The sequence below is a fragment of the Pan paniscus genome, chromosome 13 (genome assembly GCF_029289425.2).
Source record: "Pan paniscus chromosome 13, NHGRI_mPanPan1-v2.0_pri, whole genome shotgun sequence".
Lineage (NCBI taxonomy): Eukaryota > Metazoa > Chordata > Mammalia > Primates > Hominidae > Pan > Pan paniscus.
Genome location: NC_073262.2, coordinates 74114785 through 74142780, shown reverse-complemented (window position 1 = coordinate 74142780; position 27996 = coordinate 74114785). Strand labels below are relative to the sequence as shown.

The 27996-nt window shown below is 36.9% G+C and overlaps 1 protein-coding gene across 4 annotated transcripts in view; it reads right to left on the bottom strand.

Moving 5' to 3' along the window:
* Positions 1 to 27996, bottom strand: part of DCAF17 (DDB1 and CUL4 associated factor 17) — a 50821-nt gene that overhangs the window by 21329 nt on the left and 1496 nt on the right. For all 4 annotated transcript variants that reach the window (XM_034954482.2, XM_014344012.3, XM_034954483.3 and 1 more), the window contains exons 3-8: positions 20088 to 20178; positions 14896 to 15032; positions 13747 to 13825; positions 10494 to 10583; positions 5650 to 5754; positions 5250 to 5355 (exon numbers count right to left, since the gene is read on the bottom strand). In XM_034954482.2, coding sequence (XP_034810373.1) covers positions 5250 to 5355; positions 5650 to 5754; positions 10494 to 10583; positions 13747 to 13825; positions 14896 to 15032; positions 20088 to 20178 — 608 coding nt within the window. The remainder of the gene's footprint in view (positions 1 to 5249; positions 5356 to 5649; positions 5755 to 10493; positions 10584 to 13746; positions 13826 to 14895; positions 15033 to 20087; positions 20179 to 27996) is intronic.

The window sequence follows — 27996 nt, the reverse complement described above, 5'->3', positions numbered from 1 at the left end:
CAGGGAAGGATCACTAATAGTTATAGAAATATGCTATTTGTAATCACAAAATTAGAAACAAACTAAATGTCCAAAGTAGGGAACTGGTTAAGTAAATTATGGTTCATTTGTAAAATGGCATATAGGTCAAGTTCTGAACATCTCAAGGAGATGCACACACACAGAACCACTTTTTCACACAGGTAATACAAGCACTACATTTTAAAAGTATCAGAAGATATAATGAAAACAAAGTCTTCCTTTGATCTGTATCTCTTCCGATTTATCAAGTTTTTATGTGTCCTTTCAGATATTCCAAGCAAATCCAAAAGCACATCACCATATATACATTCCTTTAATACATGAGTATGAATACTTTACACAATACTTTACACAAATGAAGATTTTTATATACACAGTTTTGCACCGATTTTTTTTTTTTTTTACTTAATAGTACACATCCTGGAAATTATCCTATACCAGTGCAAAAAGAATTCTTCTTTCTGTTTTTTTTTTTTTTTAAATCTTGCTCCGTCGCCCAGGCTGGAGTGCAGTGGCGCAATCTCACTCACCGCAACCTCTGTCTCCTGGGTTCAAGTGATTCTCGTGCCTCAGCCTCCTGAGTAGCTGGGATCACAGGTGCTCGCCACCACACCTGGCTAATTTTTGTATTTTTAGTAGAGACAGGTTTCGCCATGTTGGCTAGGCTGGTCTCGAACTCCTGACCTCAAGTGATCCACCTGCCTCCGCTTCCCAAAGTGCTCAGATTACAGGCATGAGCCACTATGCCCAGTTAAAACTCCTCCGTCTTTTTAACAATTTAGCAATTAAATTTGTGATACAGCTATATGATGATATAATAATACTAATGCCACTTATCAATGTATAGATTGTTTCCAATCTTTTGTATACGATGATATAATAATACTAATGTCACTTACCAATGTATAGATTGTTTCCAATCTTTTGCTATTAGAAACAATGTTTTAATTGTACATTTATCACTTTCTGTACAAGTGAATATATCTGGGATAAATTCCTAGTACTGGAGTTGCTGGGTTCAAGGAGTACATGCATTTAAAATTTTGATACATATTAACAAACTGCCATATTGACAAATTGTTGGAGGCCATAAAGGGTCCCAACAATAAATGAAAGTGCCTAAACTTTTACCAACCATATTGTATTGAAAGTTCTAACTTTCTGATATTTAAGAATCTGAAGAGATGTTATCTTATAATAATTTTAATTTACATTTCTCTTATCAGTGACATTGAGCTTTGCACTCCCCTAATTAAAAGTCATTTATATTTCTGTTTCTTTTAAACAATATCCTTTGATCATTTTGTAATTGTGCTATCACTCCTTTTCTTATTGATCTATAGAACCCTTCACATATTAAGGAAATTGCCTTACAGTATGATTTGTAACTATGTCTCCTGTTGTTATTTGAGTTGGTTTATGTTGTATATTTCTGGGGATTTTTTGCCATGCAGAATTTTATTTTTATATAATCAAATTTATCAATCTCTTCTTTTATGGCTTTGGGTTTTGTGCCATACTTAAAAAGGTCTTCCCCACACTGAGATAAAAAGATTCTCCCAAGTTTTCTTCTAAAACTTTTAAGTCTTTGATCCATCTATTATTTAAGAGTGAGATAGGATTACAACTTTGTTGTTTTCACAAGGCCACCTATTAAATAATCTAGATGGAAATATTCATAATATATTAACATCAAAAAGTGGGTTAGCTATAGCTACATGCAACAACATGAAACGAATCTCAAATATAATATCCTGAGTGAAAGAAGCCAAACCAAAAAATACATGCCATGTGATTTCATTAATATAAAACTCCAGAAAATATAAATTTAATCTACTGTGAAAAAAAAGCAGATCACTGGTTGCCTAGGGCTGGGTTAAGAGAGGAATTTACTGGGAAGAGCACAGGGGAACTTTTTGAGATGATGGAAAGATTCTAAATCTTGACTGTAGCGGTGATTTCGTGGATGTATACATTTGACAAAACTCAAACTGTACAGTTAAAATGGGTGCATTTTAATTATATGCAAATTATACCTCAATAGAGTTGATTTCTTAACAAGTGAGTTATAAAAGAGCACTTATGGTATGATTCTTTTCTTGGTTTTAAACATATAGAAATATATACATTATAAGATTAGAAAATAACACATCAAGGAGATAACAGTTAACCCCATGTAAGAGGACTATAATGTTTTACATTTTCTCTTTTGCTTATCTTTATTTCCCAATTTTTAAATTTTATTTTCTTTTTTCTTTTTTTCTTTCCTTTTGAGACAGAGTCTTGCTCTGTCGCCCAGGCTGGAGTGCAGTGGCACGATCTCGGCTCACTGCAACCTCCGCCTCCTGGGTTCAAGCAATTCTCCTGCCTTAGCCTCCTGAGTAGCTGAGATTACAGGCTAATTTTTTGTATTTTTGGTAGAGACGGGGTTTCACTGTGTTGGCCAGCCTGGTCTTGCACTCCTGACCTCAAGTGATCTGCCCGCCTCAGCCTCCTAAAGTGCTGGGATTACAGGCATGAGGCACCATGCCTGGCCAATTTCCCAATTTTTTAAATAATGCAAAGGAACTGCTTTTGCACTAAGAAAAAAAATTATTTAAAGTTAAAATAAATACTATTTGTATAGACCTTAAGATTGAAAAACAAATTTGGAGAAATGAATGGGATTTAAGTCTCTACAGTATGAAATAAACACTGAAAGCTTCCAATATAATGTGCTAATTTTCTTAGTCAAACATACAAAAATCATTGAATTATTTTTTTTACAATGACAAATGATTTCATAGATCATGTTTTCAAATATTATTATTTCAAAGTTTCAAAATTTGAGGCCCAGAGAGGTTAAATAACTTGCCCACTATCAGCTGGGCACAGTGGCTCATGCCTATAATCCCAGCACTTTGGGTGGATGAGGTAGGCAGACTGCTTGAGCCCAGGAGTTCAAGGCCAAATTGAGCAACATAGTGAAACACCATCTCCACCAAACAAAAAATACAAAAATTAGCTGGGTGTGGTGGCATGCCCCTGTAGTGCCAGCTACTTGGGAGGCTAATGTAGGACGATCACTTGAGCCCAAGAGGTGGAGGTGGCAGTGAGCTGTGATCTCTCCACTGCACTCCAGTCTGGGCAACAGAGTGAGACCCTGTCTCAAAATACTAATAATACTAATAATACTAATAATACTACTACTAATAATAATTTGCCCACTATCATACCACCAATTAGTAGCAGAGTGTCACCCTTACTATTCAGCAGACTAAGATTCTGATCCCAAATCCAGTCTTCTTTCTTAAAAAAAGGGATAAAACTCCAGGACAATTCTTCAGGCTCTATGTACTTTGTCTTTATCATCTTTGTTCTTTTGTTTTACTCACTTTTTTTTTTTTTTTAGATGGAATCTTGCTCAATCGCCCAGGCTAGAGTGCAGTGGCGCGATCTCGGCTCACTGCAACCTCCATCTCCTGGGTTCAAACAATTCTCCTGCCTCAGCCTCCCAAGTAGCTGGGATTACAGATGCCTGCCACTGTGCCTAGCTAATTTTTGTATTTTTAGTAGAGATGGGGTTTCACCATGTTAGCCAGGCTGGTCTCGAACTCCTGACCTCGTGATCCACCCGCCTCAGCCTCCCAAAGTGCTGGAATTACAGTCTTGAGCCACTGTGCCCAGCCTTTACTTACTTTTTATTTGCATTTCAACAAGAATAATGCTACCATTTGGAAAAACTCTGTCCGAAATAACCCATTTCAAAATAACCCGGTTACCACTGCAGCCTACAGTTTTAAAATTCTTAATAGATTGCTTTTAATGTATTTGTACTGAATACAGGAGGTATTGCTAGGGCTGAATTTTCATACAACTGCCTAATTCAGTTTGTCCAAGGCATCTAAAAACTTGAGTAATTTTTAAAATATTTATTTTGAACTTCATGAATAACTTACTTGAACTCCCAGTAGTTTTTATAATTTGTCATTTACTACCAAAAATAATATTTTTTTCCCTTTGAACAATGAGATCGTTCATTTCTGTTTCTTGGTCTATTACTAATAAAATGTTAAGGAAAAATGACAGAAAAAATTCTTATCTTATTCTGCATATATTAGAAAATCCTTTGGCGTTTCACCTAAAAATATAATGCTTATTGGTTGGTTATAAATAAGAGGAATGTCTTCAACATGATAAGGAATGAGTCTTAATGAACAAGAATTAAGATAAACAGATATTAGGATAATTAAAAAAATTTTCTCTTTTAGTTTACTCATGTGATCTTTATAGCTATTAAATTTGTAAACATTAAACCATCCTTGGATTCCTGAGATGAACTCTGAACAGTCATGATCTATTTCTTTTAATGTACTACTACTGAATTTGAGTAATAGTTGATTTCTTTTCTTTTTTTTTGAGATGGAGTTTCGCTCTTGTTGCCCAGGCTGGAGTGCAATGGCATGATCTTGGCTCACCACAACCTCTGCCTCCTAGGTCTAAGTTATTCTCCTGCCTCAGCCTCCCTTGCGAGTAGGTGGGATTACAGGTGCCACCATGCCTGGCTAATTTGTATTTTTAGTAGAGATGGGGTTTCTCCACATTGGTCAGGCTGGTCTCGAACTCCCAACCTCAAGTGATCCGCCCGCCTCAGCCTCCCAAAGTGCTGGGATTACAGGCATGGGCCACCATGCCTGGCCAGTTGATTTCTTTTCTAACAACTGAATTTGATAAGCTAAATATAGAACATTTTTACTATATTTATAGAATTGGATATAATTTTCTTTTTGTGATTTTGCACTCTTTAAGTATACTGGGAAGTTCTGTCTGTGTCTAAGCTCTATGTTCAGATGGCATGATAAAAATTTTTTCTTGGAAAACACCTTTCTTAGAGAGGGGGTAAATTTCATCGAATTGTAAAATACTAAGTTATAAGAGAGCTAAGATGGTATCATTTGCTGCAACTCATTTTGCAGATAAGGAAATCAAGGATCAGAAAAGTAAAGTGAATTGCTGAAGGTCTGTGGCCAAGCAAGGCTCAGCATCCCCAGGCCTTTGGTTCAATGAATAACTGATAGATTTTCCTCGAAGCTTATTCGTTATTGAATAGCAAGGCACATGATGTATAGGAGTAAAATGAATTGAGTTTTTTAAATAAATGAGAAAAACATTTGGATGACTATAATTAATAACTATTTATATGACCACTTATTTTTTTAAGGTGAAAAAATACTATAGAGTAGCCATACCTGTGATTTTAATATTACAAGGAATGCCAAAAGGAGCCTCTCCTACAGTTCCAGTAGTCCCACCCCATCTGCATGCACACCCTAAGTCAAGTTTCTGTTGCATGAACTAAAAACAAAACAAAACAAAAATGGTGGCTTTAGCACCTATTTATTTGATATCTGGAGAGAACAAAAATAAAATTCACATGTATATGACAAAGAAAATGTCTTTTTCCAATGGCCTTTCTGTTTATCTTCCCCACCCCTGCTTTAAAGGTTACTTGTCTTCTACATTTCTACAGTTTTTTAGAGCCAAAATCTACAGAAGTGCCTTACTCTAAAAGCATCTCACTAAAAAAAAATCATACTTTAGTCGAAAACTCATGCTAATAGTAACATGACAAATTTCAGTTTTCTCTACCTGTTCAGCGATGGTTTGGAAGCTATAAAGTCTGACCAGTCCTGAGCTGTACATCACAATCAGTATTCCATGAGACAAGGTAGCATCTGTAACGTTCCCAAAAATCTGGCGGGGGGAAAGACAGATATCACCTGAGAAAAGACTGGAAGTCCAATCCTCTGAATGTTCACAGTGGTTTGTACTCTTGCTTAATATTCATGTCACTATGATAACACTGCTGCCTAGCATTAAAACCTCATTATAATTTATCACCTTGAGGCTAGGGTGTTATTAAGAGTGAGCAGTAAGCCACTGGATTCTCATACTGGAGCGCTAATGGAAGTGCGGCACATATCCCTCAGAATAATGCACCAGCATTCATTTGCTTCATAGCATTGTCAATATCTATTAATAACAAATTCCATTCCTCATAGACACTGGCATACACCAAGGCCATGTCGTTCTAAATGAATATTTAATCTACTATTCATACTCTTCCAAGGATCCATTCTTTATGCTAAAATGTTCTTTATAAAATAGAGACAAATTTTTAGTTAATTAGAGGTGCCCAGCCCCTGGATAGTCTTTCATGCATGGTAAGTGAAAGATGTTCTTCAATCCCAAGTAACAATATTTAAAACCAAATCTCTCTAATTGCATATTTTTCTATTATTCTTATTTTTATACAATTCACCAGCTTAATCAAAAACAAACTACTTAAATGAAGATGTCCTTGTCCAATTACCTTGGAAATACAGGAATAGAGGAAGATGTCCAATTACCTTGGACATACAGGAATAAATAGAAACAGTTTATTACTTTGCCACATATTCATTTCTGTTGCAGACTGTAATAAGCAAACATAAGTACTTAACCTACAGGCACAGAGAAAACAATTAAATTATGAGTTGTATTTTTTGTCATCTCTTAGAAGGATAAGTATTGTTTACTCTGACATTGACTAGTTCATGACTTTTTAATTCACTGATCCTAGTTTCCCACTTTGAAAAAAGACAACTTGTCACTCCCCTTGAAAACCAGAACAAGACAAGGATGTCCACTCTCACCATTCCTATTCAACAGTGTGTTGGAAATTCTGGCCAGAGCCATCAGGCAAGAGAAACAAATAAAAGGCATTCAAATAGGAAGAAAGGGAGTCAAACTATCCCTCTTTTCAAACAACATGATCCTGTATCTAGAAAACCCCATTGTCTAATCCAAAAGCTTCTTAAACTGATAAGCAACATCAGCAAAGTCTCAGGATACAAAATCAATGTGCAAAAATTGCTAGCATTCCTATACAACAACAACAGTCAAGCCGAGAGTTAAATAATGAACAAACTCTCATTCACAGTTGTCCTAAAAAGAATAAAATACCTAGGAATACAGCTAACAGAGGAAGTGAAAGATCTCTACAAGGAGATCTACAAAGATGACACAAACAAATGGAAAAACACTCCATGTTCATGGTTAGGAAGAATCAATAGCATTAAAATGGCCATATTGGCCAAAGCAATTTATATATTTAATGCTATTCCCATTAAACTACCATTGATGTTCTTCACAGAACTAGAAAAAACTATTTTAGAATTCATATGGAACCAAAACAGAGGCTGAATTAGCCAAGGCAATCCTAAGCAAAAAGAACAAAGCTGGAGACATCACGCTATCTGACTTCAAACTATACTACATGGCTACAGTAACCAAAACAGCATGGTACTGGTACAAGAACAGAAACATAAACCAAGAGAGAACCCAGAAATATTAATAAGACTGCACACCTGTAACTATCTGATCTTCGACAAACTTGACAAAAACAAGCAATGGGGAAAGGATTCCCTGTGGTGCTGGGATAACTGGCTAGCCATGTGCAGAAAATTGAAACTGGACCCCTTCCTTACACTATATACAAAAATTAACTCAAGATGGATTAAAGACTTAAATGTAAAACCCAAAACTATAAAAACCCTGGAAGATAACCTAGGCAATATCATTCTGGACATAGGCATGGGCAAAGATTTCATGATGAAAACACCAAAAGCAATTGCAACAGAAGCAAAAATTGACAAATAGGATCTACTTAAACTAAAGAGCTTATGCACAGCAAAAGAAACCATCAACAGAGTCAACAGACATCCTACAGTATGGAAGAACATTTTTGCAATCCATACCTCTGACAAAGGTCTAATATCCAGAATCTAAAAGGAACTTCAACATATTTACAAGAAAAAAAAACCCATTAAAAAGTGGGCAAAGGACATGAACAGATATTTCTCAAAAGATGGCATACATGTGGCCAACAAGCACATGAAAAAAAGCTCAACATCACTGATCATCAGAGAAATGCAAATCAAAACCACAATGAGGTACCATTTCACACCAGTCAGAATGGATATTATTAAAAAGTCAAAAAATAACAGATGCTGGCAAGGTTGTGGAGAAAAGGAAACACTTATACACTGTTTGTGACAATGGAAATTAGTCTGACCATTATGGAAGACAGTGTGGTGGTTCCTCAAAGACCTAAAGACAGAAATACCAGTTAACCCTGCAATCCCATTACTGGGTATATATCCAAAGGGATATAAATCCTTCTATTATAAATATAAAAGACACATGCACATATATGTTCACTGCAGCACTATTCACAAGAGCAAAGACATGGAACCAACCTAAATGTCCATCAGTGATAGACTGGGTAACGAAAATGTTGTACGTATACACCAGGGAATACTATGCAGCCACAAAAAGAACAAGATCATGTCCTTTGCAGGGACGTGGATGGAGCCAGAGGCCATTAACCTTAGCAAACTAAAACAGGAACAGAAAACCAAGTACTCCATGTTCTCGCTTGTAAGTGGGAGTTAAATGATGAGAACACATGGAATGATGAGAATACATGGACACATAGAGGGGAACAACACACACTCGGGCCTATCGGAGGGTGGAGGGTGGGAGGAGGGAAAGGATCAGGAAAAATAACTAATAGATATTAGGCTTAAACCTGAGGAATGAAATAATCTGTACAACAAACCCCCATGACACATGTTTATCTATATAACAAACCTGCACATAATGCACATGTACCCCTGAACTTAGAAGTTAAAAAAAAAAGTATATAAAGAAAAGCTTTAAAAAAAGAAAGAAAACGTAAAAGAAGAAAAAGAGGACTTGCGCAATTCAAACTTTTTTTTTTTTGAGATGGAGTTTTGCTCTGTTGCCGTGGCGCAATCCTGGCTCACTGCAATATCTACCTCCTAGGTTCAAGCGATTCTCCCACCTCAGCCTCCCGAGTAGCTGGGACTACAGGCGTGCACTACCACCCGTGGCTAATTTTTATATTTTTAGTAGAGACGGGGCTTCACCATGTTGGCCAGGCTGGTACTGATCTCCTAACCTCAAATGACCGGCCTGCCTCAGCCTCCCAAAGTGCTGAAATTACAGGTGTGAGCCACTGTACCAGGCCAATTCAAACATATTTTAAGATAATGAGTGCTGGCCAGGTGTGGTGGCTTATGCCTGTAATCCCAGCACTTTGGGAGGCTGAGGTGAGCAGATCACAAAGTCAGGAGATCGAGACCATCCTGGCTAACACGGTGAAACCCCGTCTCTACTAAAAATACAAAAAATTAGCCAGGTGTGGTGGCAGGCGCCTGTAGTCCCAGCTACTCAGGAGGCTGAGGCAGAAGAATTGTTTGAACCCAGGAGGCAGAGATTGCAGTGGGCAGAGATCGCGCCACTGCACTGCAGCCTGGGTGACAGAGCAAGACTGTCTCAAAAAAAAAAAACAAAATTAATAATAATAATGACTGCTATAATAAAGTAGCCAATCTATTTTAATTCTAGATCCTCTACTTGCCACCTTTAGGATTTAGGTAGCTGCTTTTTATTTTTTATTTTAATTTTTTAGAGACAGAGTCTAACTCTGTCACCCAGGCTGGAGTGTAGTGGTGCAATCATAATTCATCAAAGCCTTGAATTCCTGGGCTCAAACCATTCTCCTGCCTCAGCCTTCTGAGTAGCTGGGACTGCTGCTTAACTTAATTAAATATATACATTACAATGTTGTAAAATATTCAAAGTGCATGGCACAAAATAAGCAATGAATGGTAACTAATATTACTCTTTAGCCATTATGCAGTTTAGTATATAATGCTTACATAATGTAAAATTTTAATACATTCATCTTGTTTGCTTATAAAGATCAGTAGATCCTCAAGATACTGTCCTCTACAATACTTCAGGTGCTGAATTAAAGACCAGTAGGAGAGCTCAATAAATAACTATGCACCAAGAGTAAGTAACTTTTTTTTTTTAAAGTAGAATCCTATTCATTATTTTACTCAAAGGAAATTTGCTCCTTCTTTCCTCCCATGTAACTGCTCCACAAGTCAAGAACAAATGGGAACAACAATAAAACCCAAAACTGAATGAATTGGAAAATTTACATATTTAAATATAAGGCTTGTTATATATCATAAAGCAAGTTTTAGACCTATACCTTGCAATTAAAATGAAATATTTTGTTGCAACTTTTCACCTTCCTTTAATGATCTTTTTAACGAGCTTTGGAATGTTCCTTCTGAAAAAAAAAACCTTACTCATTTTGTAATTTCATAACATAGTAGTTTGTTAATGACCACAGGTATCCAATATGATCCACTTGAGAGGCATAAAAACATGCAGAAAGATGAAGGGATATTAGGCAAATGTTCTCATGTATTTTGTTACAAAATAAACCAAGTTAGTGAACTTTTTATAGTGAGGGGAGCATTTCCAATCAAATATCTCATAAATAATTAAATAATGACATTACAACTTATTGTCAATAAAATATTGCAATCAAATAAGAAAGGAGTTCTTACCTTTTTGTTGATCTCTAGAATCCCTACAAGTGAAAAAGGTAGAACTCGGAACACTGCAAGGTACAGCAAAACATGTTGTTGAATGCCTGCCTAGAAGGAAAGACTACAATTACACACAGCTCTCAAAAGTACTTCAGAAACACAGTGTTTTCATTAGTTGAAAAAATCCATCTGTTTTAGCATGTAGTTATACAAACATTTTCATATTATGAAAACATCCATCTATTTAGATTGCAAAGTTACTTAAACGGAAGGGCAACATATTCAAAACATGTCCACTAAAGCTTCAGCCCTTCAGACACACACGCGCATATATACAGACAAAAATCCATAAAAGTAAACATTTCTTAGCAATAAAATACCATGCATTTATATTTTGAATTGGAGTTTGAACAATAAAGAGCCTAATAAAAAGATATGTAGTTATCATGCTCATATCATTTGAAAGTTGCTGGATCAGGTAGCTCACGCCTATAATCCTAGCCCTTTGGGAGGCTAAGGCAGGAGGATCGCTTGAGGCTAGGAGTCTGAGACCAGCCTGGCCACTCACTGTAGAAATAGTGAGACCTCGTTTATACAAAAAATAAAAAAATTAGCTGGACATGGTGGTGCATGCCTGTAGTCCCAGCTACTCAGGAGGCTGACGTGAGAGGAGCACTTCAGCCCAGGAGTTTGAAGCTGCAGTGAACTCTGATCAAGCCATTGCACTCTAGCCTGGGCATCAGACATGCTGTCTCTAAATAAATAAATATATAATGAAAGTAGTGTTGTGCTGACTCCTTTACAGGAAATTAGAAATAATAACATCAATGAAAGCTTGAGTGACTTTTCTGCTTGAAAAGGATAGCCTCCTTACTTTGAAGAACAAGGTCCAATTTCTTGCCACTATGAAATGTAAAACAATCTGTTGTACTTCTCCAATACAGTTTTGAAGGGAATTTCTTAAATTTGTGTTAGGCAAAGCTGTCTGCCCCATCACAGCCAGTCTCTGCTTCAATAGAACTTTTAAGGCTGGAACCACCAATCAAAACTGCTATAACTAAAATTTAGAAAACAAATAAACAGCAAATAAAAAAGATTGTAATGCTTAAAGCCCAAAAGATTCTCACTTTGAAAGGGATAAATTTTTATTGAACTAATATCTTCAAGGTAAATCAGACTCCTTCTGTGTTCCTTAAACCCAAAGGATTTGGGTTTATACCCAAACTAAGAGCTACTACTTGTTGGCTGGAGACTGTAGGAAAACAGTCCAGAATATAGAAATACTGACAAGATTTTATTAACATTATCAGGTGATGGTAAATGTAAAACATTAACATATGATAACGTATAGAATTAAACTTAAAAAAATTCTTGGCTGGGAGTGGTGGTTCACGCCTGTAAATCCCAGCACTTTGGGAGGTCAAGAGATCGAGACCATGCTGGCCAACATGGTGAAACCCCGTCTCTAGTAAAAATACAAAAATTAGCTGGGCGTGGTGGTGCACGCCTGTAGTCCCAGCTACTCAGGAGACTGAATCAGGAGAACTGCTTGAACCTGGGAGGCGGAGGATGCCGTGAGCTGAGATCTCACCACTACACTCTAGCCTGGCAACAAAGCAAGACTCCGTCTCAAAACAAAACAAAACAAAAATTCTTGCTCTTTAGCAATTTAAATTATTAAAAAGGTACATCAGACAAGACACTTTAGAATTCTCAAAGTAGCAAAATGTTTTGCTTTTTTATACTATCCCACTTTTCTGAATTTTCCTTTACCAAAGTAAAAGCAAGGTAGTAAGAGTATAAAGAGAGAAGTATTACTAAGAGAGAGACAGCATCTCTCTTTCTTAGATGTCATACTAAATAAATCAGGAAAAGGGTAAGGAGATTCCAATAAAAGGCATGCAGTTAAGTTATTAATGTGACTGGGCAGGATTAGTAAAGGGTAGGAAAACATTCAGATAACCATGATAAAAAGTAAGTAGAAGCAGCCAACAAATAGTTTGCTTGGCTTCAGGGGCATACAGAAAAAGTAGACAAGAGAGATGAGGGAGGAATGAAAAGCAGAGTTCACAGACCCAGCGTGTATGGGAATACACTGTAGGGTTGACAAGGAAATGCTTGATGTAGTTATCTAAACAAGGTAAAATTAGAGGAACTACTTAACTTTTTTTTTTTTTTTAATGCTAGAGTTCTATATAAACTTCACCTGCCAGTCCATATTACAGAAATTTCAAGAAGGGGCAGCTTGCTACAGTGCATAAGAGCAGGGACTCTAGAGCTAAACTGCCTGAGTTTGAGCCTAGGTTACCAACACTATGATGTTGGATAAGTTACTTAGCCTCTCTGGGGCTCAGAATCCTCACCTGTAAAATGGGATGATGAAAGTATCTACTGAAAGGAGTGTGCTGAAGATTAAATTAGTAAATACAGGTAAAGAACTCAGATCAGTGCCTGCCTGTTTTGCCATCAAGGACACTAGTGAGAAAAAGCTGAAGTAGTTCAAATTAAAAATGAGAAAGAACTACAACAGACTCTGCCAAGGGGAGACACAAAATAAGTATTTGCTTTTTCTAGGTGTCCAGGTGTATAAAGAAACAGAAAACCTCTAAAAGCAGTCTATATCTATTTTTTAAGTGCTCAATAAATGCTTTCCATAGTATTTCCCCATAAGTCACCAATAGAAACAAAAAGTTTCTTGATATAAATTTCCAGACTTTATAAAATCTAGTAAATCCTGGGTAATTCTTTGAGAAAGAGAAAAATCTCTTTAAATAGCACGCTTCAGAAAAAAAAAAAATCTACCTATCAACTTTTCTTTTTAAAAATATTTTTATTATTATTTTATTTCAATAGGTTTTTGAGGAACAGGTGGTGTTGGGTCACATGAGTAAGTTCTTTAGTGGTGATTTCTCAGATTTTGGTGCACATATCACCTGAGTGGTATACACTATACCCAATGTGTAGTGTTTCATCCCTCACCCACCTCCCACCCTTTCACCCGAGTCTCCAGAGTAAATTGTATCATTCTTATGCCTTTGCATCCTCAAAGCTTAGCTCTCACTTATGAGTGAGAAAATACAATGTCTGGTTTTCCATTTCTTAGTTACTTCACTTAGAATAATGGTCTCCGATTCCATCCAGGTTGCCGTGAATCCTATCTTTTACAGCATGCTTCAGAAATAAAAGATCATTAGATTTTTTCATAACAAATCTGCAGACAAATTCCTATGAAAAAGAGTCTTCATTTTATTGAATGTTTAAATATGTATACCTGCCGGGCCACTGCTGAGCCTCTGTTCTGAGCTGACTTAACTGCAATGACTTCTTGAGGAGTGTCCCAGCTCAAGTATCTTTTAAAAGAATGAAGAGAAGTTTATTTATTTGGGTCACTTTCCTTATACTTAAAACCAAAATATTATATTTTATAAGTAAACTATTTTTTAGTTATTTAAATTATAAAAGCAAAGTGATCTATTCTAAAAAATAAATAGCTAAAAAAATTTCCTCTATATCCCTATATGGACATATCCCTATTTAAATACATACATAATTTTAATCTTTCTAGAGCATTGGTGAATAAAAATTGTTTTTGATCTAAGAGTATTCAAAACTTAGAAAACAAAATAACCATTTCTACTTTAAAATGGAAGTATAAAAAGCACTAAAAATGTTACTTTCACACATTCCATGAACATATTCACTCCAAACATTTACATCTAATTTATAAAACTAATAGTTAAAATAACAGTTCTTGGATTGTACACAGCAGACAATTTAACTGAAACAGACTAGCCTTCAGGAAAATCTACCATAAAGAGCATCTTACATAGAAAATACTATTTGTAGAATACAGGGAATTTTTTTTTTTTAAAGTTTATTTAAACTACTACAGGTTAGTTACTTATTAGGGATACAAAGATAAATGACAGCTGGGCACGATGGCTCACGCCTGTAATCCCAGAACTTTAGGAGGCTGAGGTGGGCAGATCACTTGAGGTCAGGAGTTTGAGACCAGCCTGGCCAACATAGGGAAACCTCAGCTCTACCAAAAATAAAAAAGTAGCTGGGCATGGGGTGTACACCCAAAATCCCAGCTACTCGGAAGGCTGAGGCCGGAGAATCACCTGAACCTGGTAGGTGGAGGTTGCAGTAAGCAGAGATCACGCCACTGCACTCCAGCCTGGGAGACAGAGCAAGACCTTGTCTTAAAAAAGAAAAAAAAAAAAAAGACAAATGATAGAGGGTCTCTATACTCAGACCTCTAAATGTAGTCATGAGGGGAGAAAAAGAAAATAGGTTTATTAATTGAGATCTGGTAATGGATTAGAAAACTGACAGGGAAAAAAGGCTTGAAATTTCCTGGGCCACAGGTTTCAAATTTTTAAAATAAAATCTTGAATAATAAATTCACAGTAAATACCTGAATTTGCAATAAGCTGCAAGATATATTTTCTCAAGGATTTTTCCCGTAGTTGCTGATATACGAAGTAGCCAATTATGAGCAGTCAGTGCTATGAGTGAGGACTTATAATCTGATGAATTGGGAAGTATATCTCCCTAAAAAAAAAAATGAGATATAAAAATGAAACTGCTTGGCCATAAACAATTTGCAGTAATCAATGTTCAAAGAAAATAGCTAAATATTCAAATAGCCAAATAAATAAACCACAAAAGAAAGATTAAATGCCCAACTAGAGAATTAAGACAAGGAAAGATAAGATTGTGGGTAATTATTTCATCATCACTTATTGAGTTTATTCACATAAAGCACTTAAACATGGCCTGAAATAATTTATTATTATGAATTAGTTATTATTTTATTAAGTATTCACAAATGTTAATCGTAACAGTAGAAGACAATGATGCTACTTCTGTGATAACAATAACAACAATAACAGCTCTTAAAATCATGTATATAGCATAGCGATTAAGAGTCCTCTGCTATTAGCATGGTGGTGAGTGCCTGGAGTCCCAACTACTTAGGAGGCTGAGGCAAGAGGATCGCTTGAGGCTGGGAGGTCAAGGCTGCAGTGAGTGATGACTATGCCACTGCACTCCAGCCTGGGTGACAGAGTGAGATCCTGTCTCAAAAAAAAAGGGTTCTCTGCTAGAATAGACATTCATATTGCCCCCTTTTTCCTTTACCACAGGACTTGTTTCCTTTAGATGGAAGTCAAAACTGGCAAAATGCAAATTACTTCATTATTCACTGTGGTTCTGACCTAAGCTCAAATGAAAAGCTAGAAACCAATGAAGACAGCTAAAGTACAGAAAATGGACCTGGTTTGAAAGATGACCTATGTCACCAATGAATTATCCTAGAAAAGGGAGAGGATAGCTGCATGGGCACTCCTGTCACTGAGGAGCCACCACAAGGTGGAAGTCTAAGGCAGGAAGAAAAAGAGAAGCAAAGTTTTCTTCTTTAATTTGTAGACTAAAAGGGCATCGTGGTCCCCACCTGTAATCCCAGCACTTTGTGAGAGTGAGGCAGAAGCATTACTTGAGCCCAGGAGTTCGATATCAGCCTGGGCAACATAGCAAGACTCTGTTTCTAGATAAAAAAGAAAAAAAGAAGTGGCTAGGTGCAGTGGCTCACACCTGTAATCCCAGCACTTTGGGAGGCTGAGGTGGCTGGATCACGAGGTCAGGAGATTGAGACCAGCCTGGCCAACATGGCGAAACCCCATCTCTACTAAAAAAAATACAAAAATTAGCTGGGCGTGGCGGTGCATGCTTATAATCCCAGCTACTTGGGAGGCTGAGGCAGGAGAATCACTTGAACCCGGGCGGTGGAGGTTGTGGTGAGCTGAGATCGCGCCACTGCACTCCAGCCTGGCGACAGAAGACTCCATCTCAAAAAAGAAAGAAAGAAAGAAAGAAAAGAGAGGCTGAAATTAATCTAGTATCTGCTTAGGCCAAAAAGTGAATAGAAAAGAATGAAGACATAGTTATTTTATATATGCTCCCTAAAAATTTGTCTTGCCTTTCAAATGTTAAGGAAAAAAATAATTTTTGTTTGTATGCTAGTGTTTTTTTTTGTATAACTACATATAATTGAATAACACATTATACACCATTAAATACTAAAACAATACAAAAAACCCACAATTATAAATTTCAGCAAGAAATAACATAATGACATATACCCAAAACAAACCCAGGAAAACAGCGTTCCTTAATGTGGTCAGAAATCTCTATGAAGCTGAAATTAACTGTCCGAGAAAAAACTGAAAGTAGAGTTCTTGATAGTAAAGACAATACATTTCAGTCTTGACCCTTCATATTGGTCATACCATTGTCCCTTGATCTCAAATAGTTTTTTGAAATTAGGCTTTTTTGTTATATTTTTCATACTCAAAGATCTGAAACATCTTATTAAAATTTCATAATATTTTCTATTTAACATTTTCTCAATATGTCTAAAAGGGTGAGATTAAAGGATTGATAAAAAATGTTACATTCACAATGCAATTTAAAAAATCTTATGTTCTCATTTGTTTTAAATTCTCAACTTAGCAGTCTCCACACTGTTATCCTGCTCTTTTCCCCTGGAAACCTAAAAAGAACCCTGAGATATTAAGATTGTAAATAAATCTCTTATTTAGAGAATTTCCTGAATGTTTATCACTTAGATTCATTATTTTTCTTAGTTGACTCTCCTAGATTTTTTTTTTTCTTTTGAGACAGAGTCTTGCTCTGTCACCCAGGCTGGAGTGCAGTGGCATGATCTCTGCTCACTGCAACCTCTGCCTCCCAGGTTCAAGCAATTCTCCGCCTCAGCCTCCCGAGTATCTGGGATTACAGGTGCGTGCCACCACACCTGGCTAATTTTTGTATTTTTAGTAGAGACGGGGTTTCACTATGTTGGTCAGGCTGGTGTTGAACACCCGATCTCGTGATCTGCCCGCCTCGGCCTCCCAAAGTGCTGGGATTACAGGCGTGAGCCACCACACCTGGCCACTCTCCTAGATATTTCTTACAAGAAGGTTGGAATGAATCATTTTGCTAAAATTAATTCCTTTGTTAGGTAAAGGAATAAAGCTCTCCATATTTAAAAGAACAGAAAACAAACAATGTTCCTTTGGTAAGTATAATCAAGTTTCTTAAAATACTGGCTATAAGATTTTTATTTTTTAAGTTTATTAACCCTTGGAGTCTTACACTGGATTCAGGGCAATGATATAAATGCATTTATTCTACAATGTCTTATCTAAATGTTGTTTCATGAAGATTTAAAAGTTTTTGGCTGAGCGTGGTGACTCACACTTATAATCCCAGCACTTCAGGAGGCCAAGGCGGGCAGATCACTTGAGCCCAGGAGTTCAAGACTAGCCTAGGCAACATGACAAAACCCCACCTCTACAAAAAATACAAAAATTAGCTGGGTTTGTTGGTGCACATTTGTAGTCCCAGCTACTCAGGAGGCCAAGGTGGAAAGATCACTTGAGCCCAGGAGGTAGAGGCTACAGTGAGCTGTGATTGTGCCACTGGACTCCAGCTTAGGCAACAGAGTGAGACCCTGTCTTAAAAAAATATATTTAAAAAATTTAAATTTAAAAAAATATACTATTTATATCTTGCCTATCAAAATAATTTGAAGCAGCAAATATAATACGTTTGAAATATTTTCTTAAACAAAAAGCTGTAATTCACACAGAGTCTTGGAAAAGATGGACACTAACTTAAAAGTAGTTTCATATCAGTGTGTTAATAACAATTCAATATGCTTCTGGTTTTTCTTAAGAGAAAATCTTGCTGCAGTTGAAATGAGAATAAAATGTTTAAAAATAAGTGAGAATACGGACCGGGCATGGTGGCTTATGCCTGTAATCCCAGCACTTTGGGAGTCCAAGGAGGGTGGATCACTTGAGGTCAGGAGTTCGAGACCAGCCTGGCCAACACGGCGAAACCCCGTCTCTACTAAAAATACAAAAATTAGTGGGGCATGGTGCTGGGTGCCTGTAGTCCCAGCTACTTGGGAGGCTGAGGCAGGAGAATTGCTTGAGCCTGGGAGGCAGAGGTTGCAGTGAGCGGAGATCATGCCACTGCACTGCAGCCTGGGCAACAAAGGGAGACCATCTCAAAAAAAAAAAAAATAGTGAGAGTAGGAATTAGGTTACTAAATTTTTGGTGTTTTATACTAGTGTATTAAAAACTTTCTCAATTAAGAAATCTGTCGTCTTCCCCCATACTCCCCAGTGAAAATGGATCAAAAAGCTTTAAATTGCTAAAGGCACAACAGTTACTTTTAGCTTTCAATAAGGAGTTGAAGAAGAAAACATAGGTTTAAAAGCTTTCTAATTTTTAAATAGGAGCCTTCAATGAACAGACAATAAGTATTCAGAGAAAAAGAAAGCAGCAGCTCCAGAAAACTAAAACTTTATGTAAAATTGATAGCCTGAAAAAAAAATTAACAATAAATTTAGCATATAGCCTCTTATCCTTTAAAAATTATTTTTGGTCACATATTATGAGTTCCGTTTTTCCTAAAGGACAACCAACCAGATTCAAAGACCTGATTAATCTGTTGTAGTATTTCCTAAGTGCATTTCTTAGAATAAACACTGATCCTATAGAAAACAAATACAGGTCGATTATCCCTTCTCCTACTGAAACATTTGGGACTAGAAGTGTTTCAGATTTGAATTTCTTTGGATTTGGGGATATTTGCATATGCATAATGAGGTATCTTGGGGATGGGACCCAAGTCTAAACACAAAATTCATTTATGTTTCATATCTATCTTATACATGTAGCCTGAAGATAATTTTACATAATATTTTCAATTTTGTGCCTGTCACATGAGGTCAGGTGTAAAATTTTCCACTTGTGGCGTCATGTCGGCATTCAAAAAGTTTTGAATTTTGGAGCATGTTGGATCTCAGATTTTCAGATTAGGGATGCTCAACCTGTACTCAGAAATATTCCTTAAACAAGGAAGTTCTATGATCAAAAGAATTTGGGGAAATGGCTTGATAATCATCATACCTATTAGTATTATTGTATTATTATTATTATTATTATTAAAGGCTCTGAGAAGTAATTCTATCAATAGACATGTTTACAGTCTCAAACTCGGAATGTCACAAACTTAGTTTTTCACAGCCCAATTCCCCCTAACTCCTCTGACACCCGTTAACATTCCATGAAAACAGTGTTCTGAAAAATATACACCCAGGCAAAGCTAGCCTTATGAAATGAGCTTATCCTATTATTTTATTTTTATTATTTTCCTAACACGTAAAATAACTGTTGCTCTAAATACTTTGTTACTGTTTCAGTATATTGAGTGGAATGATCTCTTAAACACTAAGATAATTATACATTAGCTTATGCTGCTTATATAACTTTTAATCGATTTATAACTTTTTAGTTTTCAGTATCTAAAAAAAAATCTATCTAATTTTAAAAACACATTCATATTAGTAGTATTTTTAATACAGAAATTATTTCATGAGGAAAATAAAAGATACACGCTCATCTTGATTGCTTTAAAGATGCAAGAGTCACTATGATATTTAAGTTGTATTATTTTATGCAATATGTTAATAATAACTGGTTCTTCTAGGCTAAAAATGCTTTAGAAACAAATGCTCTAAAAAGAAATCTTACCACTGGGCATTCCCATAATAAAGCATCCTCTATTTTTTCTGATTTGGAACATTTTGGCATTTCATAAAGTTTTCTTGGCTCAGATGCAACACTGGGAAAAAAGAAAAATAAATGATTATTATTCTTGATAACCAAGACAGTATTTGTTCAGGTTTGAGAGACTATTTTTATTCAGAGATATGAAATACCAAGGCACAATTTATTTGCTTTCCTCGTCTTAACTAAATGTTAATATTTTTTTCTGATCCCATAATTCATAGAAAAAAATTTTAAAAATATAACAAGATTAAAATAGTTTACAATACTATAAAACTGCCAAAAATAACCCTTATTAACATTTTGGTTCATTTCCTTCTGGTTTATATACATATACGTACCTGGACGTTGTTTTCCAAAAATGGTTCATATTAAATTCTTTCTTTACTTCTGAACATTTACTAAGAATATCTCTGTTGAATTCCATCAAGATCAAAAACTATTGTTCTGATATTTAAAATGAAAATTACTGGATAAAATGGGTCCCATTATTTTAGAATGAAAACTAGTGGATTTAAAAAAAACAAAAAACAAAAAACCCTTTATGGTTTTTGTTTTACTCCCCAATTACTTTTCAGAAAGGTTGAGTAAATTTATACTTCTGCCAATATTGAATGCTATATCTTTGATGTGAAAAAGTCTCTTTTAATTTGTACTTCTCTGATTAGTTGAGATGTGATCATAAATGTTTAATTTTATTTTGTTCCTTTTTTTTGAGACAGTTTCTCGCACTCCAGGCTGGAGTGCAATGGCATGATCTTAGCTCACTTCAACCTCCACCTCCCAGGCTCATGTAATTGTCCTGCCTCAGCCTCCCAAGTAACTGGGACTACAAGCTCATGCTACTACGCTTAGCTAATTGTTACATTTTTTGTAGAGGCAGAGTTTTGCCATGTTGCCCAGGATGGTCTTGAACTCCTGGACTCAAGTAATCCACCTGCCTCAGCCTCCCGAAGTGTTGGGATTACAGGTGTGAGCCACTTTGCCTGGCGCTTTTCTTTTTTTTTTTGAGATGGAGTCTCACTCTGTCTCCCAGGCTGGAGAGCAATGGCACTATCTCGGTTCACTGCAACCTCCGCTTCCCAGGTTCAAGTGATTCTCCTGCCTCAGCCTCCTGAGTAGCTGGGATTACAGGTGCATGCTACCATGCCCAGCTAATTTTTGTATTTTGTATTTTTGGTAGAGACAGGGTTTCACCATGTTGGTCAGGCTGGTCTTGAACTCCTGACCTCATGATCTGCCTGCCTCAGCCTCCCAAAGTGCTGGGATTACAGGCGTGAGCCACCGCGCCCAGCCCCTTTTCATTTTTTTAAATGAACTTTGAAATTAAATTACTGTTGAAAGAGAAACAATTTTCAGGTGATAATTTTATTGTACCTCTTTGACATTCTCTCACTGATTCAAAAGTTTAAACCAAACAGTTTCACAAGAATGAAGGCAACTTCATATGCGATTATAACCTGTGGATAAAACACCATTGGACATTAAATAACTCAATAATATTTAATCATTAGAACACTAATCAACACCACTTACTCTAATTTAATTTTTTTTTTTAAGTTAAAGCAGGAAGTTATAAACTTGACATTAAATGATCCTGAAGAATTGTTGCTCATTTTCCTAGGTGTGATAATGACGTGATAAGAACATGTCCAGATTTCCACTTCCAGCATGAGGGCATGAAGAGCTCTGTGGACAAACTCTTTGGCAAAACTGGTGAAAATCATAAAAGGACAACTATTTAAAGTCTCTGCAAATGGTCCCGGGGACATACAGCATATGAAGAAACATTTATTCAAGAAAACCTACTACTGCTCAGTAAGAATAGTGAGTCAGTGGTGTCTGAACCAGGGCATAGTCCCTTCCTTCCCAATCCCAGCTCAGCAAGATGGAAACTCCACTCCAGACTGGTGCAGCCAAGAGTACAAGGCTCCCTGTTTTCCAAGCTTCCACTCAGAGAGCTATCTTCCTAGGAGGGGTGGGATGACAGCATTTCTCATCCAGTCCCCAGCTGCCTATTGCTGGGGCTGAGTCTTGGGTCAGTATAGTCAAGAGGTGGGGGTCCCTTCTTCCGCCCAGCCCCTATTCATGGGATGGAGGATCTACCTTGGATGTAGCACAGCTGAGGACACTGAGGCCCTAACTGGCCTTATCCTCCTTAGAAAACAGTGGTTCTACACTGAGAGAGAGACAAGGTGGGAAGATCTGAGGTCAGTGTTTCCTCAACTCCAAGTGCTCAGCTTCTAGAGTAGGGGAGTCACTCAGAGAGAAGCATGGCATTGACTCCCACAACCAGGTAAAGAGCCTTAGTTCAAAAACTGTGCAGGAGGGGAGAAGCAGGCCATAAAACAGATAGCTCCGTGGCTCTTTCCAGAAAAACTAATTTTATTTGCAACAGAGTGTGGAGAAGTTAAGGCCTAGGAGCACTAACAAAACCTGTGGAGTTTGTGATGAAAGGCAAATGGGAGGAGACTGGTAGACTCAGCGGAGATACAGGCTAAATTGTAGGCTGGCTAATTTGCCAGAAATAACCAGAAAAAGATAGCATGACAGAGCCCTCTTGGGGTTAGAACAAATCTCAAAAGCTGACTATTCTCTCTAAATTCTGGTTTCTGGTCCAAGACGAAAACAGCCTGGAAGTGCCACCCCTGTCTGTCCTCACAACACGAAAAATGCTGAACAATCTGAAAATCCATAATTATTCTTAGATCCATCAGAGAATTCAGGTCACAGGGCAAACTGCTGCCTCCAAAACTGGAGAGAAAGGTGGATACTGACAATTACAGCTTTCCAGGAACATAAGCCCAGGAACAAGCCACTGGAGCCAACAATGGGGGAGACAAAAATAAGCACACTAGAGGAAATTTTAACCTCTAATACCTACAGCTACAACAAACAATAATCATAGCCAAACTCCTACTCAGATAAACATAAAATCTCACTCTAAAGGCCTATTTAATTCTTTTTATCCAATATATCTTAAATTTGTAAAATTTTTTGAGACAGGGTCTCGCTCTGTTGCTCAGGCTGGAGTGCAGTGGCATGCGGACGGCTCGAGCAGCCTTGACCTCCTGGGCTCAAGCGATCCTCCCACCTCATCCTCCCTGGTAGCTGGGACTACAGGTGTGTGCCACCATGCCCAGCTAATGTTGATATTTTTTGTAGAGATGGGGTTTTGCCATGTTGCTTAGGCTGGTCTCAAACTCCTAGGCTCAAGCAACCCCAGACGTTGGCCTCCAAAAGTGCTGGGATGACAGGAGTAAGCCACTGTGCCTGGCCTATCCAATATATCATACGTAGCCCTCAACCAAAAAAATGACAAGGCATGCTAACAGGCAAAATACAAAAGTTTGAAAAAACAAAACAAACATCAGAACTGGATTCAGATATGGCAGAGATTTTAGAGTTAGCAGACCAGTAATTAAAATAACTATGATTAAGCCAGGTGCAATGGTATGTGACTATAGTTCCAGCTATAATCAGGAGGCTAAGGGAGGAGGATCACTGGAGTGCAGGAGTTTGGGGCTACAGTGCACTATTATCATACCTGTGAAAAGCCACTGCACTCTAGCCTGGGCAACAAAGCAACACCTCATTTCTTGTTTTTTATTGTTTGTTTGGGGTTTTTTGGGGTTTTCTTTTTTGAGTCTCGCTCTGTTACCCAGGCTGGAGTGCAGTGGCATGCAATCACAACTCACTGCAACCTCCACCTCCCAGATTCAAGCAATTCTTCTGCCTTGGCCTCTGGAGTAGCTGGGATTATGGGTGTGTGCCACCATGCCCAGCTAATTTTTGTTTTTTTAGTAGAGATGGGGTTTCACCATGTTGGCCAGGCTGGTCTCGAACTCCTAGCCTCAAGTGATCTGCCCACCTAGGCCTCCCAAAGTGTGAGATTACAGGTGTAAGCCTCCGCACCCAGTCACAAGACCTCATTTCTAAACTAATTAATTAAATAGCTGATTAACAGGATCAGAGCTGGGAAAAGTGGACACCATGCAAGAAAAGATGGGTAAATTAAACACAGATAAAAATTCTAAAAAAAAAAAAAAAAAAAAAAGGAAAAAAAAGAAATACTAAGAATCAAAAAACACCATAAGAGAAATGAAGAACGCCTTTAACAGTCATCAGTAGACTGGATGCAGCCAAGGACAGAATCAGTGAGTTTGAAGATAGGTCAACAGAAATTTCCCAAGCTGGGGGAATAAAAGAGGAAAAAGAAAGAAAAAGTAGAACAGAATATTCAAGTATTACAGGAAAATTGGAGAACATATAACATCCACATAATGGGAATACCAGAAGGAAGAAAAAGAGAAAAATAAATATTTGAAGTAATAATGGCTGAGAATTTTCCAAAACTGACAGATACCAAGCCCCAAATCTGGGAAGCATATTCAAACTGCAGAAAATCAAAAGTGAAGAGAAAATCTTCAAAGAAGCCAGATGAAAAAAAAGCACCTTAACTATATAGGGGAACAATAAGAATTAATTTGGATTTCTCTTCAGAGAGCATAAGAGCAAGTAGAGAGAGACATAAATACCTAAAGTGTTCTGGTGGCTCGTGTCTGTAATCCTCAGCAGAGGCTGAGGTGGGAGGACTACTTCAGGTCAGGAGTATGAGATCAGCCTGGGCAACACAGCACAACTGAGACCCCTATCTCTAAAAAAATTGTTTTAAAAATAGCCACATGCCTATAGTCCTAGCTACTTGGGAGGCTGAGATGGTCGGATTGCTTCAGTCCAGGAGTTTGGGGTTACAGTGAGCTATGATTGTGCCACTGCACTCCAGCCTGGGAGACACAGCCAGACCCTGACTTTGGGGGGAAAAAAAAGGCACAGATAGATTAAAAGTAAAGGAATGGCAAAAGATACAATGTGTAAACACTAAACAAAAGAAAGCTGGAGTAGCTATACTAATTTCAGACAAAGTGGAATTTGGCAAGGAAAATTACCAGGGATTAAGTGGGCATAAGATAATGAAAAAGGTGTCAATTCTCCAAGAAGGTATAACAATATTTAATATATATGCATCTAACAACAGAGTATCAAAACGCAATGTGGCAAACACGGATAGAAATGCAAGGAGAAATAGATAAATCCACTCACTATTATAGAGATTTCAATACCCATCAGTAATTAACTCATCCAGCTGGCAGAAAGTTAGTAATTATGCATATACTTAAACTGAAAGGTACAATCAGTCAACTGGATCAAACAGAATATCTCATCCAACGACAGCAGAACACACATTCTTCTCAAGCTTACACGAAACGTTCACCAAGGTAGACCACATTCTGAGCCATAAAAGACACCTTAACAAATTTAAAAGACTAGAACTAATATAAAGTATGCTCTTGGGTCATAGTGGTATTAAACCACAAATCAATAAAACAATGATAACTGGAAAATCCCAATATACTTGCAGAGTGAACAACACACATCTAAATAACACATGGGTCAAAGAAGTCTCAGGAGAAATTTAAAAATATTCTGAACTAAATGAAAATGCATATACAACGTATCAACATTTGTGGGATGCAACAAAAACAATGCTTAGAGGAAAAGGTATAGCAGTAAGTGCATATGCAGAAAAGGAGAAAGACTTCAAATCGTAATCTAAGTTTCTACCTTAGGAAACTAGTAAAAGAAGAGCAAATTAAATCCAAAGTAAGCAAAGAAATAACAAAAATTAGCTCAGAAAGTAGTAAAATTGAAAACCAAAAATCAATAGAGAAAATCAACAAAACCAAAAGCTGTTTTTTTGAAAAGGTCAACAAAATTGATTACTAATATGAGAAATTAAAGAGTGGCTATCACTACCGATCTCATGGATGTTAAAACAATAATAAAGAAATATCATGAATAAGTCTAGGCTCACAAGTTTGGATAATTTAGATGAATTCCTTGAAAGACACCATCTATCAAAATTTACCGAAGGAGAATTAGATAACTTGAATAAGTCTGTATGTATTAAAGAAATGTAATCAATAATGAACAACCTACCAAAACAGAAAGTGCCAAGCCCAGATGCTTTCAATGGTTAATTCCACCAAGCATTTAAAGAAGAAATAACACAGCAGCAGTGATCAAGACAATGTGGTATTGACATAAGGACAGACATACAGATCAGTGGAACAGACTTGAACGTCCGGAAATAAATCCAAAAGTGTCTATGGTCAATTGATTTTTGACAAGGGTGGCAAGGCCTTGCAATGAAGAAAGAAAAGTCTTTCTAATAAATGGTGCTAGGACAAATGTATAGCTGCATGTTAAAAAAAATGGAGTTGTATACCTACCTTATATCCTATACTAAAATTAACTCAAAGTGGATCAACCACCTAAATATGAGCTAAAACTATAAACCCTTTAGAAAAAAACCTAGGAGCAAATCTTAATGACCGCAAATTTTGCAATGGATTCTTAGATATGACACCAAAAGCATGAGTAATGAAAAAAATTTAGATAAATTGGACTTCATCAAAATTAACCTCTCTGTGGCTGGACGCGGTGGCTCATGCCTGTAATCCCAGCACTTTGGGAGGCTGAGGCGGCCGGATTACCTGAGGCTGGGAGTTCGAGACCAGCCTGACCAACATGGAGAAACCCCGTCTCTACCAAAAATACAAAATTAGCCAGGCGTGGTAGCGCATGCCTGTAGTCCCAGCTACTCGGGAGGCTGAGGCAGGAGAATCACCTGAACCCAGGAGGTGGAGATTGCAGTGAGCTGAGATCACACCATTGCACTCCAGCCTGGGCAACAAGAGCAAAACTCTGTCTCAAAAAAAAAAAAAAAAAAATTAAACTGTGTTTCAAACAATAACATCAGGAAAGTAAAAAGACAATCTACACAATGGGAGAAAGTATTTGAAATCATATATCTGATAAGGGACTTGTATCTAAAATATATAAGGATTTTTGTAAAAAAAAAAAAATTTACAAGTGGGCAAAATATCTAACCAAACATTTCTCCAAAGAATAACATACAAATGGCTAATATGCACAAGAAAAGATGCCTGGCGTCACTAGTCATCAGGAAAATGGAATCAAAACCACAGTGAGATGCTGTGAGTCACACATCAAGTGTTGACAAGAATGTGGAAAAATCAGAACCCTCATATACTGCTTATGGGAACATAAAATGGTACTACCACTTTAGAAAAGTGTATGGCAGTTCTTCTAGCTATTAAACGCAGTTATAGTATAATCTTATGACCTACCAATTCCATTCCTAGGTATAATCTAGGAGAAGTGAAAATAAATGCCCACATAAAAACTTACATGGAAATGTTTATAGCAGCATTATTTATAATAGCTAAAAGGTAGAAACACCAATGTCTAACAACTGATAAATGGATAAGTAAAATGTGGCAATTGATACAATGCAATATTATTCAACTTTATAAAGGAATTCTGATGCATGTGACAACATGGATGAACCTTGAAAACACGCAAAGTGAAAAAGCCAGTCACAAAAGACCATATATTATATGATTCCATTTATATGAAAAGTACAGAATAGGTGAATCTACAGACAGAAAACAGACTAGCGGTTGCTTAGCGCTGAGGGTAATGGTGGTACTGAGGTGACTGCTTAAAGGTACATGGTTCTGTTTTGAGGTGATGAAAATGCTCTAAAATTAACTGTGGTAGTGATTACATGTATCTGTGAATGTATTAAATATTACTGAACTGTACACTTTAAATGGGTAAATATATGGTATGTGAATTATATCCTAATAAAGCCTATAAAAAAAGCCCATTTTTTAAAAAATGCAAACTGATGTATGTTTAGAATATGCTTTAAAAGAGGTCATGCAAAAGGAAAAGTGGGTTAGATAAAGCAAATGTGGCAAATCTTGATAGTTTTTGAATCTGG